Below are 22,948 nucleotides of genomic sequence, written 5' to 3'. Positions count from 1 at the left end.
CAAAAACACACAGAAATTCTGAGATCCTTACAAACAGATATGTTAGTTAAAACAAAATTAGAAACACGTGATAACACACGCAACCTTGTGATTCGAGTCATCCCAGGAAGATGCGGATTCACATACCTGACCTCTAATGAGGGAGAAAAGGTACCAATTGCATTCAAATCACACTTGTACACAGAAGCTGAAAAGAAATTCAGCATTAAAGAAAACATTGTTCATGCAGTTCAAACCGCAATAGCTAGAGAAAAAGATAAAGCTGACGGTAGACACATCACAGTCAGAACAGCAGAATCAGCCTTTGAGGCATTAACAACCCCGTGTAATTTACCAACAACAGCATTGAATCCGGAATGGATACAATGGGTGAATTCCATTACAATGGACAAAGTAAAATACTACTTTGATCCGGAACTAAAGGAACTAAAATATCTAGAATATGAAAGAATATTCCCTCTGCCAATCGACATTCTGCCCTTACGACAGTACGCTTGTGTAATCTATACAGACGGACATGCTCAACCCCCCGTTTGGGGAGAACAAGCATACAACCCCACATGTGAGATTACAAAAGAAGTGTGGCGCGGAGGTAAACTAAGACCTCTATTAACAGAAACACACTCAGTAGAAACTAATTCAGAACAACAGACTGAAATAATAGCATTGAAAATGGCGCTAGATAATGCAGATCGCGAATTCCCGACACTCATAGTGTCCGATTCATATTACTGCGTCAAATCATATAACAGCGATTTACAGAAATGGATTCAAAACGGTTACAAAGATGACACAGGTGCAACAATAAAGCAAAAAATGCTCTGGGAACAAATAGTTCTGTTACAGAAAGAACTACCAAAGACTCACGTGATACACTCACTGAGTCATCAGCGTGATGGCGTTCACGTTGCAGGGAATTCATTGGCTGAGAAAGCCACAGCGGTAGCAACTGAATCGGCTTCCGTAGCTAGAAAAAAGCGTGCAGTAAAATACATTGACGGCGAAACAATGCTGGCGGTGAAAACGTCATCAAAAGGCGACTGCTCAGCGTTACCGATCAGTTACCCACTCAAATATACATACATAATCGATGCGAACTCCGTTCCTTTTGCTCGAATCCCTGGAGTGGGGGATAGAGTAATTCCAAACAAGGACAGGAGAACTTTGTTAATAGCAGACACACATATGGGCGAGGGTCTCAGACACCTCAAACTAAAAGATTCTCTGGAAGAACTACAATCAGTGTACTGGTGGCCAGGCATGAGCCTGCATCATCACATCTTTGTAAAAAAATGCCCGGGCTGCAACAGAGATCGCAGCGGCGAGAGGAACGGGGTAATACCATGGCGTTTCACTCAATAAGTGCTAAACAATAATGTAAATGTAAATGTAAATGTAGGTGTACTTATATAGCGCAAACCTGTCACCCAAAGGGCATCCTGGCGCTTGCTTAGGGAACCCGTCCTGGTATTCCCCTGTGAGAAACCCCGGCAGGGTGTCCACAAGGTGAAAGCCAGGAATCCCGCCGCGAGGGGCCGTAGTGGAGATTAAGCAAGCTATTGCCCAGAGTTGCAGAGTGTGACCCCGTGATTCGAGTAGGCACCGGAGCGAGAATTGTCGAGTCCGTGGAATTTTTGAGCCCGAGACCCGCCGAGGCGGGGAATCGAACCCTGGTCCACGGTCGATCTCAGCTTCCGGGTCTGCCGCCTCTAACCACTGAGCCACGCTTCTCCACAGGGAATCAGGGAAACAAGTGTAAATAATGCGTCCCATTAACAAATAAAGACTAGTTTCCACTTATAAATGTAGACCCCGGCACTCGGCTGACGTCGGGACTGTTATACAAGATTTGCGAGTCTAAATGGCATATACGCTAGGAGCATGCTACGTTTGACCAATGTTTTCACTTTAGCCCTCAAGCTTGTGGGAAAGCACGGCCAAATGAGCATAGCGAAGCGGGATTCTTCTCACTTCCTTCCTGAGGGATATGGGACGGTGTAAAGAAAAAACCAAGACATAAAGCAATCTATAACAGCAAAGGTATTAGGTTCGGGAGCTGGGTGGGTCAAACATCTAATAAGTGTCCAACGTAGTCTAAACAACTTGCCAAGAAATTCTCTGAGGGGATTCAGTCCGTACGAATTACTGTTTGGAACTAGGATGCTAGTCTTAGATCTTGACAGTCAGACTTCAGTGGTGAAAGAAAAAAGCTTTGATATCAAAGATCGTTTGGCTATTTTACAGGACTTAAACGAAACAAGAAAAGACCTGAGCAACATAAAGTTGAAACAGCAGCCAACAACCACTGAAGAACCACCACCTGTCCCAGCAAGACCTGTCTGGATTCCAAAAGTCGGGGATCTAGTCAGAGAAAAGATCGCGGTAAAGAAGGAATTTGGGCCTTCTTACAGAAAAGCAGTTCCTGTCTTGTCCATCAACGGGACAAGATCAGTTGTACTACCGCCGCTTGCTGGTAAAAAGGAGAACCGAGTTGTATCCATCGACCTGGTAAAACCACAATCATGTGGCTGATAACAAACAGTAGGCCAAGTGGACTCCCGATAAGTAGTAGAACACCAAGGTTTGCTACAAGTACAGAGGTGCTAACTAAAAGGCTAATCACATTCGAAACGCTTACAGAACAACAACAAGGACTATGCAACAATGCAATGGAACTCACACCTCTGAAAACCCAAATAAAAACATTTAGTAGAGACACACCAACCTACAATGAAGTAACAAATGAATATGCTGAAGCTGCAAGAAACAGTAATCCTGAAGCAATTGGAACAATAGACAGAACGGCATCCGGCTACTTCATCAACTTTGAAGATTCTTCTGAAGATCTAAGTGAATCAAAGACACAGCCATCAACAAAAACTTTTAAAGATAAAGCTAAGGAACTTTTGAAACAGCTGAAAGAAACCTATCTGATTTCTCCGTGGATTGAATTTTGGGTGTCATTTGGTGTATTTATCCTGATACTTTGGCTCATCATGATACTATGTTTGGGACGCTTCATTGAGGGAAAATATGCTAAAATGGACACAGCAAGCCAGAAAATCAACTTGATCCTCAAGCCACACACGTCTTCACACGTCAAGAAAAGAGAACTTTCTTCAGTCAATTTCACAGCCAATCCTATACCGGGTGGGGTAGCATGGGACAATACTGACTATGAAATTTATGGTCCGGTAGAGATCCTCAAATATCCACACCAAATCAAGATCTCGTTGAGTGACTTTGTAAAACCAAACTCATTTGCTGATGATTGGGACTTTGAAAGTATTATTAACATGATGTCTGATCTAGTGATGTCTGCTAAATTTACCAAACATGATTATTTGCAGGGTTCGTCTAATTATGATAGTATGTACTGCTACAACCACTATGGTAACCATTTTTTACATAAATCAGCACAACCTAGAAATGTTTTAAATTATAATCAATGGGAACATTGTGCAACCCCTCCAAAAGGAAGCTCAAGAACCTTTTATGACAAATATTCATACTTTTCAGGGTTCAACACAAGTAATGCTGAAACATTTTATTTCAAATTGTCAAATAAGACAGGAACAAAAACCATGCTTACGAACACGAAATTGATATATTCGGACTCATTTTTTTAACAAATGAATACATTTGGCTTCGATTATTGGGACAAAAATGTTGAAGTAAAAAGTGTTTGGGGTACAAAAGAATGGCAAGTACAAGGTATAGAATCATTGTTTAGAGCCTGCATGATCCCAGAACAAATTATATTCTTGAATGAAACTATTCAACAAACTACCTGTCTTGGATTAGCCAAAATCAAAGACTTAAATAAACCGTCTATTCCAAAACCAACAATGAACAGCAATAACTCTGCAGATGAAGAGATAGACGTAAACTATGTATTAAACCAAAACAGAACAAATCCTGATTGGAAACAATGGTTGATCTGGCCCACAGATACTAATAACTGTCAAGACAGATTCCTGAACAAAACACAGGGGTTCAAATTGACCAGGCCAAACCCTAGATATTCCCAAAGACAACACCCCCCAGGGATAATCACCACCTACAGTGTGGGCAAACTCTGCCTTCAATGGCTAAAAACTTCCACACTGACAGAAATTAAGCAACACCTAACTTTACTTACTGATGGTGCTGACTTGCGTGATTTCATTATGGGACCACGCAAACAGCGTCAAAAACGCTTCATAGCAGCCTCTATATATGCAGCTTACAACGAGGCCTGGAAGATAACTCAAATTGAGACAGCAGAAAGTATACGGGAAATTGACCGTATTAATTTGGAAAAATCGCTTTCTGTAGTGGACAATGGGTTAATGACTCTGTCCTCCAGAATCTTTTCATTGGACAGCATTGTGTCTTCAGCAATCGACATAATATCGCAAGACTTACTGTTGTTACAACACGGTCAGTCTCAATTGCGTTCTATTGTACAGCTTGGCTGGACGTTACAAAACCTGCGTTCAGGCTATGTGCCTTGGCGTTTAATCAACATAACGTCACTATTCACTATCTTTAACCTTACTGATAAACAGATCAGTATGGCACAGAAGGGTGCTGATTATACAATCCTGAGCATTGAGAAACTCGAGAGATTACCATTGACAATGTCAGAACGACCTGTCATTGAATGGATAATACATGGTATAATTAATATTCCGATATCTACTTTCAGGTTTCAATACTGCCAAAAATATATACAGGCTGGCATGTACGAAAAATTGGGAAAAGGGTACATTAAGACAATATGGAACTTGCCCTATTCACATGCATGTGTCAGTAATAAAGGACAGAAAGTGTTTCTTAGTGGCAATAATTGTGCGATGTCACTAAGCGGTACACTTCTATGTAATGGAATTAGTTTGCATGGAGCCTGTGAAGGGAACTCAAATAACCTTTCATGTCACCAGCTAGGCACACCTGCAACAGAGATAGAACCATTCTTTGAAAGACTCTATAACGGGAGTTACATTCTAATTGTGGATCGCAGATGTTGTAGTCTACTGCCCGAGGTTCCTTATCTCGTTAGTACGACTGCGAAGGTCATGTGCTGTGGACGCTTATTGTTCCCCAGCTCCTTTCCAGACAGGGAGGCAAGGGCATGGCCTCACTTGAAAATTACTTCTATTCGAGTTGATACTTTAAGCAGAATGAAAACAGTGCTTCTTCAGACGCCGACCAGGCTCACGTCATCAAAAGAAACGTATGATCTCCTAGTCGCAAGGACGACTGCAGAGATTCACTCATTGTTATCAACTAATTCCCCCATACATTTCGCAGAAATCCTGAATGAAATCTTAAATATTTCTGATACCAGTGGAGTCTCAAATGTATTTAAGACAGTATTTCCGATGGCATTAACACCATTCAAAGCCATACTGGGTATTTTTCCAGACTTCGTCCATTCGATTTTTGGAGGAGTTCCCCTCATTCTGGGACTAATTGCAGGAATCCTATTCTTAGTCCTTATATTTCCTTATGGCAAACCATGTCACAGACAAAACACCTGCGACAAGGGAAGAAACAATCCGAGCCATTGGATACCGGGACCGGATATCAAAAATCCTGGGACTAACCCGGCTTAGAGACCTGAACATGACTTGGTTTCTTTCATTTCGGCCGATATGGCAAAGATGTGTTTTACCTGTATTAAGGTGCATGCTGTGCGGAGAAGAATGCGTGTTGGACACCTGTCTGACGCTACAATCGGATGCGCCAATGGATTCAGAAACATTGTTGGGTCCGGTAAAGGCTCATGCATTGTGCTGCCCTCAACGGTTACCAATCCTGATGACGGCATTCGTGGAAACTTCACCACTACGATTAAGGGGTAGTGAAGATCAAGATGAAAGCAGCATCGATCAGGTACAACCTTCTGTCAGCAATACTAATCAAAACGTCAATGGAGACAATCATGCACATGAATGCATGGTTACATTCTTTTCCGAGTTAGTGGAACTCTCACAGGAAGCTGTTGACAGCAGTCTCAACGATATGATGTTCTCACCAGAGCAGAAATAACGACTCTTGAGCAAGCTAGCACACGGCGTTCCCGACACCTTGAATTTGGCCTTCAACTTTAATAATAAAGTAGCAAGATCGACTTTTCCTCCAGTCCACGGACAGCAATTTTTTTAGCAGCCCCAAAATATTTTTGTTAACTTTTACGGGACACTTTTCTTCTGCTTAAAGTAAGAACTATTCTTAGAGAACTAATTTCTATTTTTAGAAACTTCATAGACATTAGCTGCCCGCTGGTATGTTTATAAATATTTTTTGAACTGTGATGAAGTGGTCTCGAACTTTTCTTCTGTATTAAGAGCCATTTCATGTGTAATACTCGTATTCGATTACTAATAATGTATACATGCGTGATTAATTTAGCATTAGTCTACTGCTTAAATGCATATAGTACATGTGGCTATTTTATTTTTCCCATACATTACATAATTTCGAAATGCATTATATGTATTTTGGGGTGGTAAGGTATACACGATACTCTACAGTATGTTTTACTATGCCTAGATTCGTAAATATGGCCATAGTTAGCGTGGAGTGGGTGTGATGTATTCCTATAGGTTCTGTATCGATCCCCCTATTCCTGACCCTATTCTGGTTAACGAGTTAACTAGCAGCCATCCCATGATGCAGAAACCGTTATCTGATTACGCCAGACCACGGCACAGGAGCGCGTTATCTGATTAGGTCATAACGCTTGCCATCTAATTAGGCAAGCAATATTCCTCCAGCCCCTGATAAGGCATACGGAGTTCTCAAAACAAATCAAACCTATGACAACCTGGGAAAAACCCTGCGGCCATTGTTTTGATTTCACCGAGAACTTCAGTAAAAGAATGCGCTAACGACCAGCTCGTATGACATCCTTATTGACGTATCTATGTCCATCCTTACGTCAATCTCGGCACCTGACAGGTATAAATATTACCGATATTGCCTTAAGCAGACACACGCGGTGGTGACGAGATCGGAGCAGCGAGACTTGCCGAAGCGCAGCAGAGAGCGAAGCCCCCGGCGCTGCCCCGCCTTCCTGACGCGCTGAGAACGAGACGCTGCTTTCTCCTGCCGAGAAATCCAGCTCCGGCGCTTCCGAGCAGCCCTCGCAGGCAGCTTGGAATATCGAGACCTCAGACGAGAGATACTATCCCTCAACCATCCTAGACCTCAGGTATGGAACTGAATAACCCCTTGCAGAGAATTCTTGAATCAGTCACTTGGCAAAACAAACTTAACTTAGACTGCTACTTTCTATCCCCGCCCACGTATTAGGCTTAGGTCAGGTACACTGGGGTAGGCGTGGTTAGAAGCACCAGTTGAGTACGATTAGTCAAATGTTTATATGTATGTATCTATTTTATCCATTTTAAACCACCATATGGCTTAGAAACCATATAAATGTTTTTACAGTATTATTTTATACTTCTGCTTTTATTGTATGCACTTTACTTAACCATAAGTATTGCAATAATATCGATTCATTTCTCTTGTACGAGAAAAGAGACTGATCAATAAATAACATCTTTTATTGAACACGCCCGTCTCTTCCTTTTCTCTACAATCTGGTGAAACTAAGAATGCACGTACTGACTGAGTAAAATAAGTTGTCTTTTGTTTTCACACGACTCTAGAGATACACTCTTGATTAGGGGAGAGCAAAGTTGTCATGTTCTATGGTTGTCAGAAACTAAATCCCTTCTTGTCTATCCAGGGAGGTTCAACTCCTCCTTGTCTATTCGAGAAAGTTTCTAGTGAACTCTGAGCTAGCTGGCAAACCCAAAACTTTAAGTCTAATATCGACAGTAGAAGACCTAGTTAACGTCTGGTCTAGGTCTATACTATTGGAGGTATTATTCCAATGCGCAGAGCCTATTGGGATAATAGGAACTACACTACAGCATAGTGGTTAAAAACAATAATAGCCAGTTCTAAACCGTCTTGCGGAAAAAGCTAAACATACTAATACTTTACACCAACTTCATAAACCAGTTTGAGGCCAGGCAAATCACCCCCAGTACGAGATCTACTGCCCGACAGGGATGTGAAAGAGCACTTTGTTGCTCCGATGCTAGAGAGAATTAAAATGGTCGGTCTAAAAATAAAAAGCCACACGTTACACAGCTCTTGTAGCTTACCATAGTTCGATGATCAGTGATGGAGGGGAAGGCATACTCGCGGCTGGGTGGACGGCAACTAGCTGGACTCCTACCCTCACTGCCCCGTGAGGAACGTTCCCAGAAGCTACGTATTTGTATGGATCCCTAAGAAGCATGGAGCGCTAACCGCTGTCGCCATCTTGGGAGGGGGGATAAAACTTTATTAGAGCGTGATCCTGGACAGTGTGGAAAAAGCTTGTAATGGGAGAAAAGGATTGATAGCCCTTGTCACTATGTGATGCGCTATTACGCTTTTGTAATAAAGATGCTGAACAGTCCCAGAGTGTAGTAGTTGTATGTAAAGTTGGAGGGTCGAAAGGACTCTTATAGCAAGAACAGTGGAGGAAGCAGCAGAGTCTCAGTGATATGACAGTCATCCCTGGCGTAAGTGAAGGTTGGATACCACTGGGAGGATTTTTTTTGTTGCGTTAGGGCCCTCATCTATTGTCGATGGATGCAAGAGGCTGTGCAATATAGTGAGTTGCACTTGTAACTTCTACATTCAGTCATACATGTGGGTCCTATCCTGTTATATGGAGGGTGCCCTCATGTCCCACAGTTGGCTACTATATGAGGTTGTCACTCAGACGATGCTTGATGGATCTCTGAGATTGCATCTGAATTTGGGTGGTCTGGTCTTCTCAGGCTTGGCCTTCCGGAGATCAGGGCAACGCCTACCAGTAGCGATGGTGACACTGACATAGAAAGTGCCTAGCAGTTAGTGCATTCTAAAGTAGCCGCCCCAAGGAGAAAAAGCCAGCAATCCAGAACATCTCCTATAGACTGGTGAAGACTTGGGAAAGGTGCTACTATGCGCGCTATGCTGCTGTGAATTTAAGCGTGCAGTGCTTATAACTATTTTAAAATTACCGTTTTCTCTATTTTTGTTTTTCTTAATTTTGTATTCCCCTGTTTTTAAAACAGAACCGCTGTGCCCACACTCTCGCACTATAATTGTGCCCTCACCGCGTTTAGAGCGGAGATTGTTGTCCTTCTTGTTGCCGGTTCGTGGCGCCTGGCCGCCATCTTGGGGGTGGTTACTGATTCTACGCGCCATTTGCCTGAGCGCTCTAGCGCTTCTCAGGAGTCCAGGTGAGCTGGTACTTAAGGCGAGCACTTCAGTTGCTCGGTCTTGGGAAAGGTGCTACTATGCGCGCTATGCTGCTGTGAATTTAAGCGTGCAGCGCTTATAACTATTTTAAAATTACCGTTTTCTCTATTTTTGTTTTTCTTAATTTTGTATTCCCCTGTTTTTAAAACAGAACCGCTGTGCCCACACTTTCGCACTATAATTGTGCCCTCACCGCGTTTAGAGCGGAGATTGTTGTCCTTCTTGTTGCCGGTTCGTGGCGCCTGGCCGCCATCTTGGGGGTGGTTACTGATTCTACGCGCCATTTGCCTGAGCGCTCTAGCGCTTCTCAGGAGTCCAGGTGAGCTGGTACTTAAAGCTCACACCTCTCGCGCAGCGGTGACGCGCAGCGGTAGCGCCTGAGTCGAGCCAGAGTCTGCCCGTCTGCGCCCGTCCGCGCTGAGGTCGCGCGGGGCGTCGCGGGTTCCCCTGGCAATACCCCTTTGGGTGGCAGGATGATCGTATATTCCAGTGTCATGCTCCGGGCAATTGGGAAGTCTCTCCCTCGGTGCACTTTTGCACCGTACCACCCGCTATGTGGCCCTTATCAGTGTGCCTGTAAGAGGTGGTCGCTGGACCTGCCAGTAGGTATTCGAGACTATGACATCCCCTTTGTTCCACGAGCACGCACTTGCGCGCCCCCACTGACTAGGGGTTTGGTCCATGGTCTACGGATCCTAAATCTCAACACCAGATCTCTGGTAAAACACCACCTGTCCATTGCAGACCTCATTACGGATGAGCTGCCAGACCTGTTTGTCATCACGGAAACCTGGCTTCAGGACACTGATGCTGCCATAATCAATCTGACCTGTCCTCCCGGCTATTTACTTTTTACATGTAACCGCTTATCGAGAGGTGGAGGCATCACCTTAGCTATTAAATCTACTTTTGCGTGCACCTGGACGGGTCTGCAGATTGCTGGGTGCGAAAGCGCCCTCTTTAAGATCATCATCAGCCCCCAGTTCTCGTTGTCAGGGATGGTCGTTTATCGCCCCCCTGGCAGTGATGTCGCTTTCAGGGGTGCTTTCCCGGAGGCAGTGAGCACGCTGGCGAGTGGTTGCGCCAATTTTTCTATCTTAGGTGACCTTAACCTCCACTTTGACAGGCAAGAGATTGTGGCTATTAGTGTTTTTTTGGCGGATTTGGAGGCCCTTCAGTTGAGCCAACTTGTTTCCCAACCCACACATGTGGCCGGCCACATTTTGGATCCGTTTTTTACCAACCTAACGGATGCTCAAGTTTCGGCTGTTTCTCCTGTGGCATGGACTGACCACTTCTTGGTGTCCGTCTGGCTACCCCTTCCAGTAACCCCTACTATTCCACCTCCCAAGTGGATTCCCCGGCGCCACTGGAATAAGCTTAGGCTAGAGGACCTTCATCACATCATGGCTGAAGAGCCATTAGGCCCTCTGCTTAATGCTACCTCGGGCTATGACCTGTTCTGTAACTGGATTACTAAGGCGCTTGACGCTTTGATACCCATCATCTCTAGTAGATCCAGTTCCCGACAGGCGAGCCCTTGGTACGACAGTGCCCTCCGCGCTTTGAAGGGCTCTTGTAGACGGGCAGAAAGGGAGTGGCGAAAGACGTATGATGCCGTTAAAAAAACTGCATATTTGGCTTCTGTCAAGCTCTACCATCGAGCCATATGTAGAGCCCGTGCGGCGTTCTACGCGACAGAATTCCGGAGCAGCCTCAATCCATCTAAGATCATTTTTAAAACCATCAAAGATCTGATGGTTAAGAGAGCTGCTCCGCAAGTGGACAGTTCCATTTCCCACTGTGAAACTTTAGCCTCTTTTTTCCTGGACAAAGTTAAAAACATCTACCAGTCGTTCCCTTGTACGACGCTGTCCTCGATCCCCCTGAATGGCTCCCGTAGTTGTCCGTCGCTGCACTCTCTCCCCATTCTTTATGGGGATGAGTTTGCTAAGTGGGCACAGCGAGTCAAATCTGGCTTGCCTGCGGACCCTTTAAGATCTGCCCTTATTAGGGACCCCTCTTTTCAGGGGCGCACGATAGTGTGCTCACTGATCAATCTCTCCCTGACCTCAGGCATCGTTCCCGCCAAGTGGAAGCAAGCGGTGGTTTCCCCGATCCTGAAAAAACCATTGTTGGATCCTTTAAAACCAGAAAACTACCGCCCTATTTCTTTGCTTCCCTGGCCGGCCAAAGTCATGGAGGCTCACGTCAATCTGGCCCTCGCTGAGCATATGACCTGGGCCAATGTCCTCGATCCCATGCAGAATGGGTCCCGTGCTGGTCACAGCACGGAGACGGCCCTTCTGGCAATGGTAGAACATCTGCGGACTGTGTTGGATGCTGGTCAAACGGCAGCGCTTATTCTATTAGATCTTAGCGCTGCCTTTGACACCGTGTCCCATCGCATCCTTCTACACCGCCTCGAGGACATTGGCATCTGTGGCTCTGCTCTGCAGTGGTTCCGCTCCTTCCTTAGCAATCGCTCCTTCTGCGTTGCCACCCCTCCTTTCCAGTCCAAGTACCATCCTTTGGACCTGGGGGTCCCCCAGGGCTCCTCGCTGAGTCCCACGCTCCTCAATCTGTACGTGCAACCGCTGGCTGAGGTCGCCAGGCAGTGGGGCCTAACCATGGTCTCTTATGCCGACGACACGCAGCTAGCGGTTACGATCAGCGGGGATACCGAGCGGGACGCCCCCAGGTTCCGAAACGGGCTGAGAGAGGTGGCCAGCTGGATGAATAACAACTGTCTCCAGCTGAATGCGAAAAAAACTGAGGTGATGATCGTTGGAAGAGACGCGGACCGCTGGGGGGACAGTTGGTGGCCGCCTGAGCTGGGGCCGGCCCCTTTACCAGTGTTGGAACTTAGAAACCTGGGAGTGTGGCTCGATCACACTCTTTGTTTTACGACCCACACTAAGAGAGTGGCGGCAGGTTGTTTTGGTGTCCTACGCGGGTTAAGACCAGTGCTCAAATTTTTTGATGCCTCGACACGACAGCTGGTCATCCAAGCGATGATTATTTCCCGGCTGGATTACGCCAGTTCACTCCTACTTGGAGCAAACCAAGTGGAGATCCTTCGTCTACAACGGGTACAGAATGCGGCGGCGAGGGCGGTGGTCGGTTTGCCTCGGACCTGTCCTACTTCTAACACTTTACGGTCCTTACACTGGCTACCGATCAAAAGCAGAATCCATTTTAAAGCTCTCAGCCTGGCCTTTAAAATTTTTAAAAGGTCGGCACCAGAGATACTTAATAATCTTGTATCCCCTTATGTCCCGACCCGCCCTCTCAGACCCCTTGGTCAATCCCTTGTGGTTGTCCTACGCTTCAGACTCAGCCGGATGGGCGGTCGTTCCTTTCGTGTGAGAGCTGCGATTCTTTGGAACGCCCTTCCTTTAGAAATCCGCCTGTTAGATGACTTATTAGTATTTCGTAGGGCCCTGAAAACCCTTTTGTTTTAAATTCCTACCTCCCTCTATTTTTCTTGTTTTAGTGTTGTGTTGTGTCCACCTTTCCCTGCGCCAGGACGCTCCTTAGCTGGAGCATCTGTGCGCAATAAAAATGACAATAACATAACATAACAAGAAAGCTCCGGAGGGGTTGGATGGCTTGACAAAGGTGAAGACCAGCATGGGTCCTATCTTGGATAGGAGTAGATGCTAGACTCCCTAGCTTCTGGGAAGAGTCAGCAGGCAAAGCATTGCAGCACAAAGAGTAGTAAAGTTTCTCTCCTTTTATAGGCCTTAGACAGAAAGTTGTTATTGACCTTGTTGTTCCTCCATAAAGGCTTAGGAAAGGCTAGTAGAAACAAATGGTGGTGGTCATTTTGAATTGGGAACATACATAGCCTTCCCTGAATTTCTCACAGTAGGTCTCTGGGAAGGAGACCACGAATGGGTCCATGGTTAAGTGTCACTTGCTCTAAGGAGGAGAGCGCCGAAGGAGCAACGCATCAACCACTGTGTGGTAAGTCTAATTAGGGAATGTGGTTGTATTCATGTTAAATAATTTATATGGTACCATTGTACCATGGAAAGAGGATGTATACTGGTGTCTATACTGTAATGTGTTTGTCTTATCTGTTTTTCTAACAATATTCTCACATTGTTTAAAAAAAAAACCACACATATATTTAACTAGAAGTCAAGAAACCTTTATCGCGGATTGGGAGAAACCTTCATGTGAACAAATGAAGCCAGAATCTACAGTGTTACCCAAATAGTTTTCATCAGAAAAGAGTTTCCTAAAGACACTTCTGACCCATTGAAAGGACCATCTTGTTGCCTCCTTTGTGGAACGATATCCTATGGCATCAGTTGACCTGTTTGTTTGCATGTTCAAGCCTAGATCCTATCTCAGGGACGTAGAGTATTCACTGCACATGGCTCATTGTAACCTGAAGACCAGAGCTCCAGAACAAACCAGGCCCACTCAAACTGTCAACCTTTTGAAGTTAATAAAATGAGCACCAATGGGTTGGGTAACTAAAACATCATGTTCTTTCATAGCAGCATTGGTTGTGAACCAGCTCATGATGAAACGGAATGTTATGTTATCTGTATAAGCAGGCTTGAAAACATATTCTGTGATTCCTTTGTTGTTGCCTTGTTCTCTAAGATTGAATTCTGTCTTTCCAGGGACTGTACCAAAAAGCAGAGGCGCTGTACTTAATGGGAGACTTTGAGTTTGCACTTGTGTATTACCATCGAGGAAACAAAATCCGCCCAGAGCTGCATCAGTTCAGACTGGGGATTCAAAAGGCTCGGGAGGCCATCATCAACTCTGTAGGAAGTGAGTAGTACATCACTTCATCAGTGACTGGACAGAAGAGGAAGCCTGTATAACGTCACTGTTTGTCTGCATCCGTAACCCTAACTAGCAGCTATGCAGGGTCTGACTTTCCTTTAGTCAAGTCATTATTACTTCTGGCAATTGGTATTTTGGAACAGATTGCATAGGATGTTTGCAGCACAGCAGGTCTGACATTACTGGGGGACAGGGGAAGTCCTGGTACAATAAATTGCATAACTTTCCCAATTTACCCAACCATATTTAGGTAAGCATCTAGAGAAGAGGTTGATGGCCAGCCTAAATGCAGGACTGCTTGATCCATGACAGATTTTCAGGATAGCCACATAAGGTAAATTTAAATGCAATAAATTTAAATGTAGACCATCTATGTACTGCTTATCCTAATAATCTGCCATGGATCTGTCTTTCCTGTATGTACATTGAACTATCTCTGGAGATCAAAGTTCTTTTTCATTCACACTAGCCGCTAGGGGTCTGTAGATAGGAGAGCAAAACATGGGAGAAAAAAACAGTAAATGAATTCCAAGATTTGCGTAGACATGGGAGGTACCTTGGCTACAATCTTTCAGTGGTTAACATATTTTTCCACAATAATTACCATCAAGAGCCATACGCAATAAGTATCAAACAGGTTCAGTGCAGTGTACAATGTAAGAAACAGAGAAGACTTATTTTCTTGACTTGTGGGTTTATTCATTAATATGTGTGGCTTTTTCTTGTGTGACCTCCTTTGAACTTTAGCCAACACGTGTTCCGTCGTTTGGGGGGAAGTACCCCTGTGACTTCATCAAGGCTATCAGATTCAGAAATGCTTTGGAGTCAATCCTCAATTCCGGTGTAATCACCACTGTATTATTATAGCTCACACAGGAGCGTCCTTCCATAAAGGAGTCTCAGAGTTGGGATCAGTAGCATATATGTCGCTGGTCCGTAATATGTAATTATCTGAGCGAGTCAGCTTCTAGTTATCCCTTTCAAAAATGCAATAAAATACATGATTATCAACATGCTTTGTGCAGCCTGGTCTTGCTAAAGTGTAAATTTTTCACAGTGTGATTTTGTTTTATTGGAAATGGAGGAAAGGCACTCTGTGAATTATTTGCAGCCCCCTCCCCCTTAGACACCTGCTCCCAGCCAGGACATGAGTGACAAAAGGTGTTACTGATTGCCCATTAGAGAGTGATTCACTGCCTCTCTGTTTTTCACAAAAAAACACAAACGTCTGTTTTCAGCATTATGCTCCTCTTGGCAGGCGCCTGGCCCACCTGAAGTCAACTCATGACCCTCAAAGGTGCCCACGCCTCAGTTTGAAGATGTCTGTTTTAGTCGCTCACATACAAGAGAAAGTAGTTTTGCTTGAAAGAAGCTCTTCATATCAGCAACAACCATAGTATTGATCCCTTTTGTGGCACATTGCTGCTTATGCCACACATCTTTACAGATCAAAAAATCATTTATGTATCATTTCAAGACGAGGGGAAGAGGAGATTTACATTCCAGTTATTTTTACTTGGAATATTGTTATTAATTTGTTAGGAATTTCTCCCGAACCCACTGCAGCTCCTCCTAACAAGGAATCACCTTCAGGTAATATAGTTCACAGAGCTGTGCAATGTACAAGTCTCATTCACTCCTTCATTTCACAGTCTTCATATTTGTCATTGTAATTGCATTTATATAGCGCTTACGAGGCCTGACGAGGCGTCAAAGTGCTTTTTCGGCGAGTAGCACAGTACTTTGGAACCCAAAAGGATTAGTGGTGAATTAGTATAGTGAAATATGGAATTGATTTGAGTGGTGGATAAGTTAGTCGGCTATATTGCCCGTTCGGGAGCTGCAAACCAATGTGATAAAAACAAGCAGAGCGCGGACAGCAAATGTGGAGACCTCCCCACACTGGCTGTCACTGTCCCCACTTGCTCTTGATAACTATAGTAGGCAGACATTTTAGATGTCAATAGTGTTGGTTGTCTGGCTATGTTCAGAATATCTGTCTATGGAGGAAGTGGACAAGGACATCAGTACTTAGCAACTATGCCTCTTGGAAGTCATAAGCTGGGTTCATATGGCTAATACTTTGGGTTGTTTTATACCCAGAACCCTAAGGTCAAAGGCAGAGACCAACCACAGGTGAAACGTTTATGCTGCCCAAATCCCGTCACCATTTCACCTTGTTTACATTACTCATGGCTTCTTTAAAATACTTGTTAGGCACCAGATAGATCTAAAAAATGTAGGCACAGGTGGAACATCTGGTAAGAGACCTCACAAAATTAGATACACAGGGATGGGAAGAAAACAAAAATAATAAACACATATTCAAGAGATGGCATACAATGAAAGAAATAACTTTTAATATGGGCACTAAAATAATTATATTCCAAATGAAGACAATATGAGTGACTAGAGTTGCTAAAATACCGCAACGATGTATGTTTTAAAGGTGAAGGTATCTCCTTTGTGCTGTTAGTGTAATACATTCTTGATTTTACTTTCATATAATGAAAAACAACTGTTTGTTTGCTTCTGTCGACAGGCCCAGAGTCTGTGACACTGCAGAACACAGGCAATCTCCTTTTCGTAAGCAAGCAAGAAGAGGTAAGACTTTTCTCCACATGCAGTTTTCCAAACTGTTCACTTTTTATTTTATGTTAAATATATTTATCACACATTCTGACCTTGGTATGTGGATAATCTTTCTGTTTAGTGGATTAATGAATGCACCCCCTACACATAACTGTATGTAACTTGGAGGTCACCAGCCCAAATACTAAAGATGGTGTATTGGTCTTTGCTGCATCTAAGGTTGATAAAATAAGTGCTAATGAGTTGGGTGGTAGTAACACCTATTACTTAAGGCACTGGTAAACTTAAAGGCTGGTGACAAGCTAGTTCTTCGCTGTAGTGCTATAAAACCTTAGACTCATCCCTTCTTCCCACTTCCCTGCATGGTAAAAATGCCCTGTCCTTCACATCACACCAGTTGTAAACTGTCATTGGTTATGCCAGTAGGTGTAGTCCTGACAAACCTGCATATTATTTGCAAAAGGTAGTGCCATAGGCATTAAAGGGGTAATAGCAACAAAAAGTAAAAATGATTTTGTCTAGAATGACAAAACCAATTCAAGAACGAGATGAAAACAGAAATAAAAGCAGTAATAGACCAATTAACCCTGTCAGTGAAGTGGACTGCTTTGTATGCAGATATGCGCCTGAACATTGCTGTCGCTCACACAGTGAAGAGAGGCAGTAGTTGAAGTGGGTTGTCCAATTGACTCATTATGTAAGTTGTAAGCTGTGGTGGACTGAAACAAAATGGGAATGACACTTGAACTGTCCAATGGATGACAAGAGCTGACCAAAAGCTGCAGCTTGAATTTTAATTCTGAATGTTTTGGGAAACATGAGGCTGCTGGGAAAGTTGAATCTGTCACTTGGTCAGACTTAAAAAATATTGGGAGAGGCTGAAGACCTAGCACCAAGCACAGAGCAACAGTGGCTGTCATATTTGCTCTTTTGAGCCTATGGTTGACAAAAACACAAAATCTCATCTGCAGACATGCAGAAGTAAGGTGAGCAGTGGATTTCAATGCTTGCATCAGAATCTCCTATAGTTCACAAACAGAAAATAAAGTGAAATTCAATCTTTAATGAAATTATTAGTGATATTTCAGTTTTATGATTTAAAAAAATGCATGAGGCCCCCGGAGCGTCACTTTTTTGATGCTCCGGTGGCGCAATGTGCCGCAGCATATTTACAAGGCCACCTAAAGCCACTCACTTGGCGTTTCATGACCTTGTAAAATATGTGTCCCTTTCACGCAGAACACTGCGTGAAAGGTGCATTCAATGGGTCTTGTCACACAACACCCATGGAATTTGAAGCATTCCCAGATTTGCGAGGCATCGTAAACCTGGGAGTGCGTCAGATTCTAACACTACCCCAGGGGTGGCGTTAGGGAGACCCATCGAGGAGAAATATCCGTATTTCTCCTCGTTTTTTCCCTCTTTCTATGTGTGCGTCATTTTGCAGCACAAAAAGAAAGTGGAAATTACCTCAACTGATTGATTTTGTGCAGAAAGGTGCCCCTTCCTGCACAAAATCTTTCAACTCCGCAATGCAGGCACCCTTGCACCATAGTGCAAGTGTGTCTGCGTTGGCGCATGGAAGCCCATTGTGCCCCAGCGCTGGGGAAAGGAACAGGAATACCCCAGGTTCCTGCCTTTTTCTTTTGGAGCAGATTCCGTGCGGCCCTGCCCTGCGCCAAAACTCCGTAAATGAGTTCCTACGTTTGTCTCCCAATTTTAGTAGTTCCCAATAGTTCTGAATGTCGCTTACTTATGCCAGTTTTTACTTTTCATTAACCTTTGATCAGTATTACTACTCATTTCAGGTATTAGGAGTTATGAGCAGAAGGCACACTTTATCTACGGATGCAGTGGCCAAGCGTATTGACCACACTCACCTTCTTTGGCAGCACACTTCTGAGAGAAGCTAAGGAATTAACATAGTTGTTTTGTGGTATTAAATTGTGTTAGGGGGTAAGAAATCATGACTGCACGCTCCGAAACTAACATTATGAGAACTTCTGAAAGAAGTAATTATTTATTTTCTAAAGTGCTGGATTGCAACTGAACCCACATTTATGGCCAGTGCAGCTAATGAGCTATACCTCATTTTCTTAAACTCTTTCACAAATGTTGAAGGAACTGTGCCTGGGGTGAACCAGGGATCGCATGATAATTACTCAGGTCTGGGCTTCTTTAATGGTCTCTCTCTGTACTACCGAGGCCAAGTCGTTTTTGGAGGTAGGGAAAGTGGTAGTGAAGGTTTTGAAGGGGATCATGAAGCCTCTTTTAAGACGTATGTTGTTGTTTATTTTTCTTGACTGCTGCCATACTTGGAAGACTCCTGAATTGTGGGCCCAACGAGTTCCAAGGTTGTGTGGTCCATGTGAGATGAAGTGATACAGATTTAAGTCTGTCTTTTCTTCTTTTTTTTTGTACAACGATATTTTATTGAAACATCGCGATTCATTACAATCAAGACAAGGTCCGCTACGCATATGAGCAAGTACAGGTAAAAACCTTAGGCAGACGGCCCATTATAACAGGACATTCCTTTTATTAATGAGGAAAAAGGAACCCTAACTTCAACCTCCACCCCATCCTCTGTCCAATCCCACTCAAAAAGTCCATGCATTCCTCACAAACACTCCCCACACAGCAATCTCAAGGTGTAAATGCACAATCCCACACCTCATCTCAAAATCAGTGTTCTATTTTCGTCTTGCCTGCATTATGCTCAAACACTCCCTATTAAACCGAAAGCCAGCTCAAGCATAGCGACCTGGGTCTCCCTAGGCCTGGCCCATCGTCTCCAAGATAGTCAACCATGGGCTGCCATTGGGTATCAAATGTATGCACCATGTTGCAGAGCCACCAAGTTTGTTTCTCCATCGCTATCAGTGCCCATTCATATATTGTAGGAATTGCGGACGATTTCCATTTTTGAGCTAAGAGCTGTTTTGCTGCAAAGATCATGTTAAAGATTAATCTCCAGTCGCCCTTTGTCAAATAGGTGTATCCCACTGTGCGAAGGCCCAGGATGTTTGTCCCCGGGTCTGGACGTAAGGGATTGCCTATCACCCCTCTAATATGACTGAGGACCTCATTCCAGAAAAACATGCCCCCCACACATTAATAAAATCCCCTGCTTGGATTTTACACACCCTCTCCAACATAACCCATCAGCCTGGCCGTGCATATATTAAATGTTGGGATATGATGTGCCACAGCATCATTATTTTATATGGGGATTCTCCTTATGTTGTACTGTACACTTTTTACACAAACCATCTCTTCATTCCAGGGATGAAGTCTTTATTGCCATACAGAGGTGTAAAAGGAGAGGGGAACACAGTCAGTTTGGGGGTTTTGGCGAGGCTATCCCAAATCTCAAAGGAGGGGTTCAGTATCTCAGATACATAGCAACCTGCCAATCTTGCTTCTTTCAGGAGCCATGGTACAGACCATGTGGCCTGTCCCATCACCGCTGCCTCCATATGCATACAGTGCATACAGTGTCACTCTGTTTCGTAAAGGGACCACTCACAAAATACTCAAATCTGGGCTGCTTGATAGTATTTGCGAATATGCGCAAGTGCTAATCCTCCCTGATGTTTGGACCCTCACAGCACAGCCCGTGATATTCTTGTGCACTTCCCTCCCCATATAAAGTAGTCAATAGGCTTCTGCAGATGTTTTAATTTGCTCTCCCGGACCTTGACTGTGAGTCCCTGAAAAAGGAGGAGCAATCGGTGATGGGCATTCTGTTTAATGACAGCCAGCCTTCCCAGCCAAGAGATATACAGCAATTTTCATTGGGACAAGTCAGCTTTGATAGTGTTGAAAAGGCCTGGGTAATTGGCTGCATATAGCTGGAGCAAGCATGGGGTAATGTACACTCCCAGGTATTTGAGGTGCTTCCCTGAAGCCCAGCAAATTTGGAGTAGTCTAATCAACTCATCACACAGAGTTCTGAGAAGGGTTTTAAGTAATCAGAAATGGTTGGCGTATCATCACACATCTCTGGCATCAACCCCACACTCTGCATTTCCGACTTATCTAGGTTCACTTTGTACCCAGATATCGGAGCATATGCACTCAGAAACTCCATCACTTTCGTGATCAATCATGTGGGGCTCGTCACAGTGAGGAAGATATAATCCGCAAATCGATGCATAGTATGTCGCTTCCTGCCAAAGCCCATCCCTTCTATGTCCGCCTGTCATCACTCGCTTGCACTGAATCCCTGAGGCGGAAGCCGGGGAAGCTCTCCTCAATTTTTTTAAGTTGTCACTTTTAAAACTGTTTTTATCATTGTAAAATTGCACTTTCACTTTACCTTTTGCCGCGATTTAAGCCGCACTGGTCCCTACGTGCCCTGCGCTTCTCTCTCACTGCCGCAGCCGAGTTTGGGCTTCTGTCAGGTGAGGGGTCGCCATCTTGGTCGAGGAGTGGGTCGGCAGACTAGTGCTCGCCCCTCCCGCCAATCCCCAGTACAAAAGCTGCGTTACTGCAGACGCGTGTCACTCGCTTGCACTGAATCCCTGAGGCGGAAGCCGGGGAAGCTCTCCTCAATTTTTTTAAGTTGTCACTTTTAAAACTGTTTTTGTCATTGTCAAATTGCACTTTCACTTTACCTGTTGCCGCGATTTAAGCCGCACTGGTCCCTACGTGCCCTGCGCTTCTCTCTCACCGCCGCAGCCGACTTTGGGCTTCTGTCAGGTGAGGGGTCGCCATCTTGGTCGAGGAGTGGGTCGGCAGACTAGTGCTCGCCCCTCCCGCCAATCCTCAGTACAAAAGCCACGTTACTGCAGACGCGTGTCACTCGCTTGCACTGAATCCCTGAGGCGGAAGCCGGGGAAGCTCTCCTCAATTTTTTAAAGTTGTCACTTTTAAAACTGTTTTTATCATTGTAAAATTACACTTTCACTTTACCTGTTGGCGCGATTTATGCCGCACTGATCCCTACGTGCCCTGCGCTTCTCTCTCACCGCCGCAGCCGAGTTTGGGCTTCTGTCAGGTGAGGGGTCGCCATCTTGGTCGAGGAGTGGGTCGGCAGACTAGTGCTCGCCCCTCCTGCCAATCCCCAGTACAAATGGCCACACCCACTAGGAAGCGCAGCGGACGAGCGCAGCGGGCGCGCCTAAGGCAAGCCCGTGTGCGCCCGTCCGCGCCCAAAAGGGCCCTGGGCCCAGGATCTCTGCAACATCTATACCGCTTCCAACCATGTACTCCCGCGAAACCCTCCTCCAGCTTAGGAACTTCTCTCCCGCTCCCTGCCTCCATACGATCTCCCTAGTAGAACGTCAAACTAGTTGCCCTCAATGTCCATACAGTCTGACTCCACACACCCCTCCTAAAAAGCACTGGATCAAGATGGCCCTCCTTAACTGTAGGTCCCTCCCTAAACACAGCGCAGAGATCAATCTGCTCGTGTTGGAGTCAGAACTCGAGGTACTTTTCCTCACTGAAACCTGGCTCAACACAACATCGGACCCAGACATAGTTCTAACACTGCCACCTGGGTACCTAATAAAACACCACGATAGACTAACCGGGATAGGGCGTGGAGTCGCGATTATTTTCAAAAACAATCTGTCCTGCCATTTTAAGGACAGTCCGATTCAGGCCTGTGAAAACGTTTGCTTCTCTATCCAAATATCCCCCTTAAAAACACTCTCGGGCATCCTTGTCTATCGTCCGCCAGGGCAGCAAGGTCAATTCTGTAATTCCCTAGTGGAAACTATCTCTTCCCTCGCCTGCCTATCCCCCAACTTTACAGTCCTAGGAGACCTAAATATCCACTTGGATGATCTGTCAAACAAAATAGCGGATGATCTCAAGGAAGACTTAGCCTCCCTCAACCTTCATTTAAAAATGAATCAGCCTACCCATTCCAAGGGCCATCTGTTGGACCCCATCTTTACGAACATCCCCGAATTAGTAGTAGGCGACCCCCTCTCTATGCCCAGATCAGACCACCACCTAATCCCCTTTAAGCTTCAAATCTCCATCGAAGCCCCTGATAGACCCCCCCCCCCCCCAGGCGCCGTCCCGCCCCTGGTCAAAATTAGATACGGCAGCCTGGTCACTTGAATTGGCAACCACTGTTATCGACTCAGATCCATCCCTCGCGGATCACCAACTCCGAGCCTGGATCGAACAATCCCTCGACTCAGTCCTCCCCAATAAGCCACTCCCTTGCAAGAAGGGAACTTTTAAATCACCCTGGTTCACACCCGAGCTGCGCGAATTAAGAAAGAAATGC

At 44.9% G+C, this 22,948-nt stretch overlaps 1 protein-coding gene across 1 annotated transcript in view; it reads left to right on the top strand.

The window, feature by feature from the left end:
* The window catches only part of ODAD4 (outer dynein arm docking complex subunit 4), a 159,196-nt gene that overhangs the window by 34,317 nt on the left and 101,931 nt on the right, over nt 1-22,948 (top strand). Inside the window, exons 3-4 of the mRNA XM_078641410.1 lie at nt 13,938-14,091; nt 16,649-16,710. Of these exons, the coding sequence (XP_078497536.1) occupies nt 13,938-14,091; nt 16,649-16,710 (216 nt within the window). The remainder of the gene's footprint in view (nt 1-13,937; nt 14,092-16,648; nt 16,711-22,948) is intronic.

The sequence above is a fragment of the Lissotriton helveticus genome, chromosome 5_1 (genome assembly GCF_964261635.1).
Source record: "Lissotriton helveticus chromosome 5_1, aLisHel1.1, whole genome shotgun sequence".
Classification (NCBI taxonomy): Eukaryota; Metazoa; Chordata; class Amphibia; order Caudata; family Salamandridae; genus Lissotriton; species Lissotriton helveticus.
Note: the sequence above shows the minus strand (reverse complement) of the source record. Positions and strands in the feature narration are given on the sequence as shown.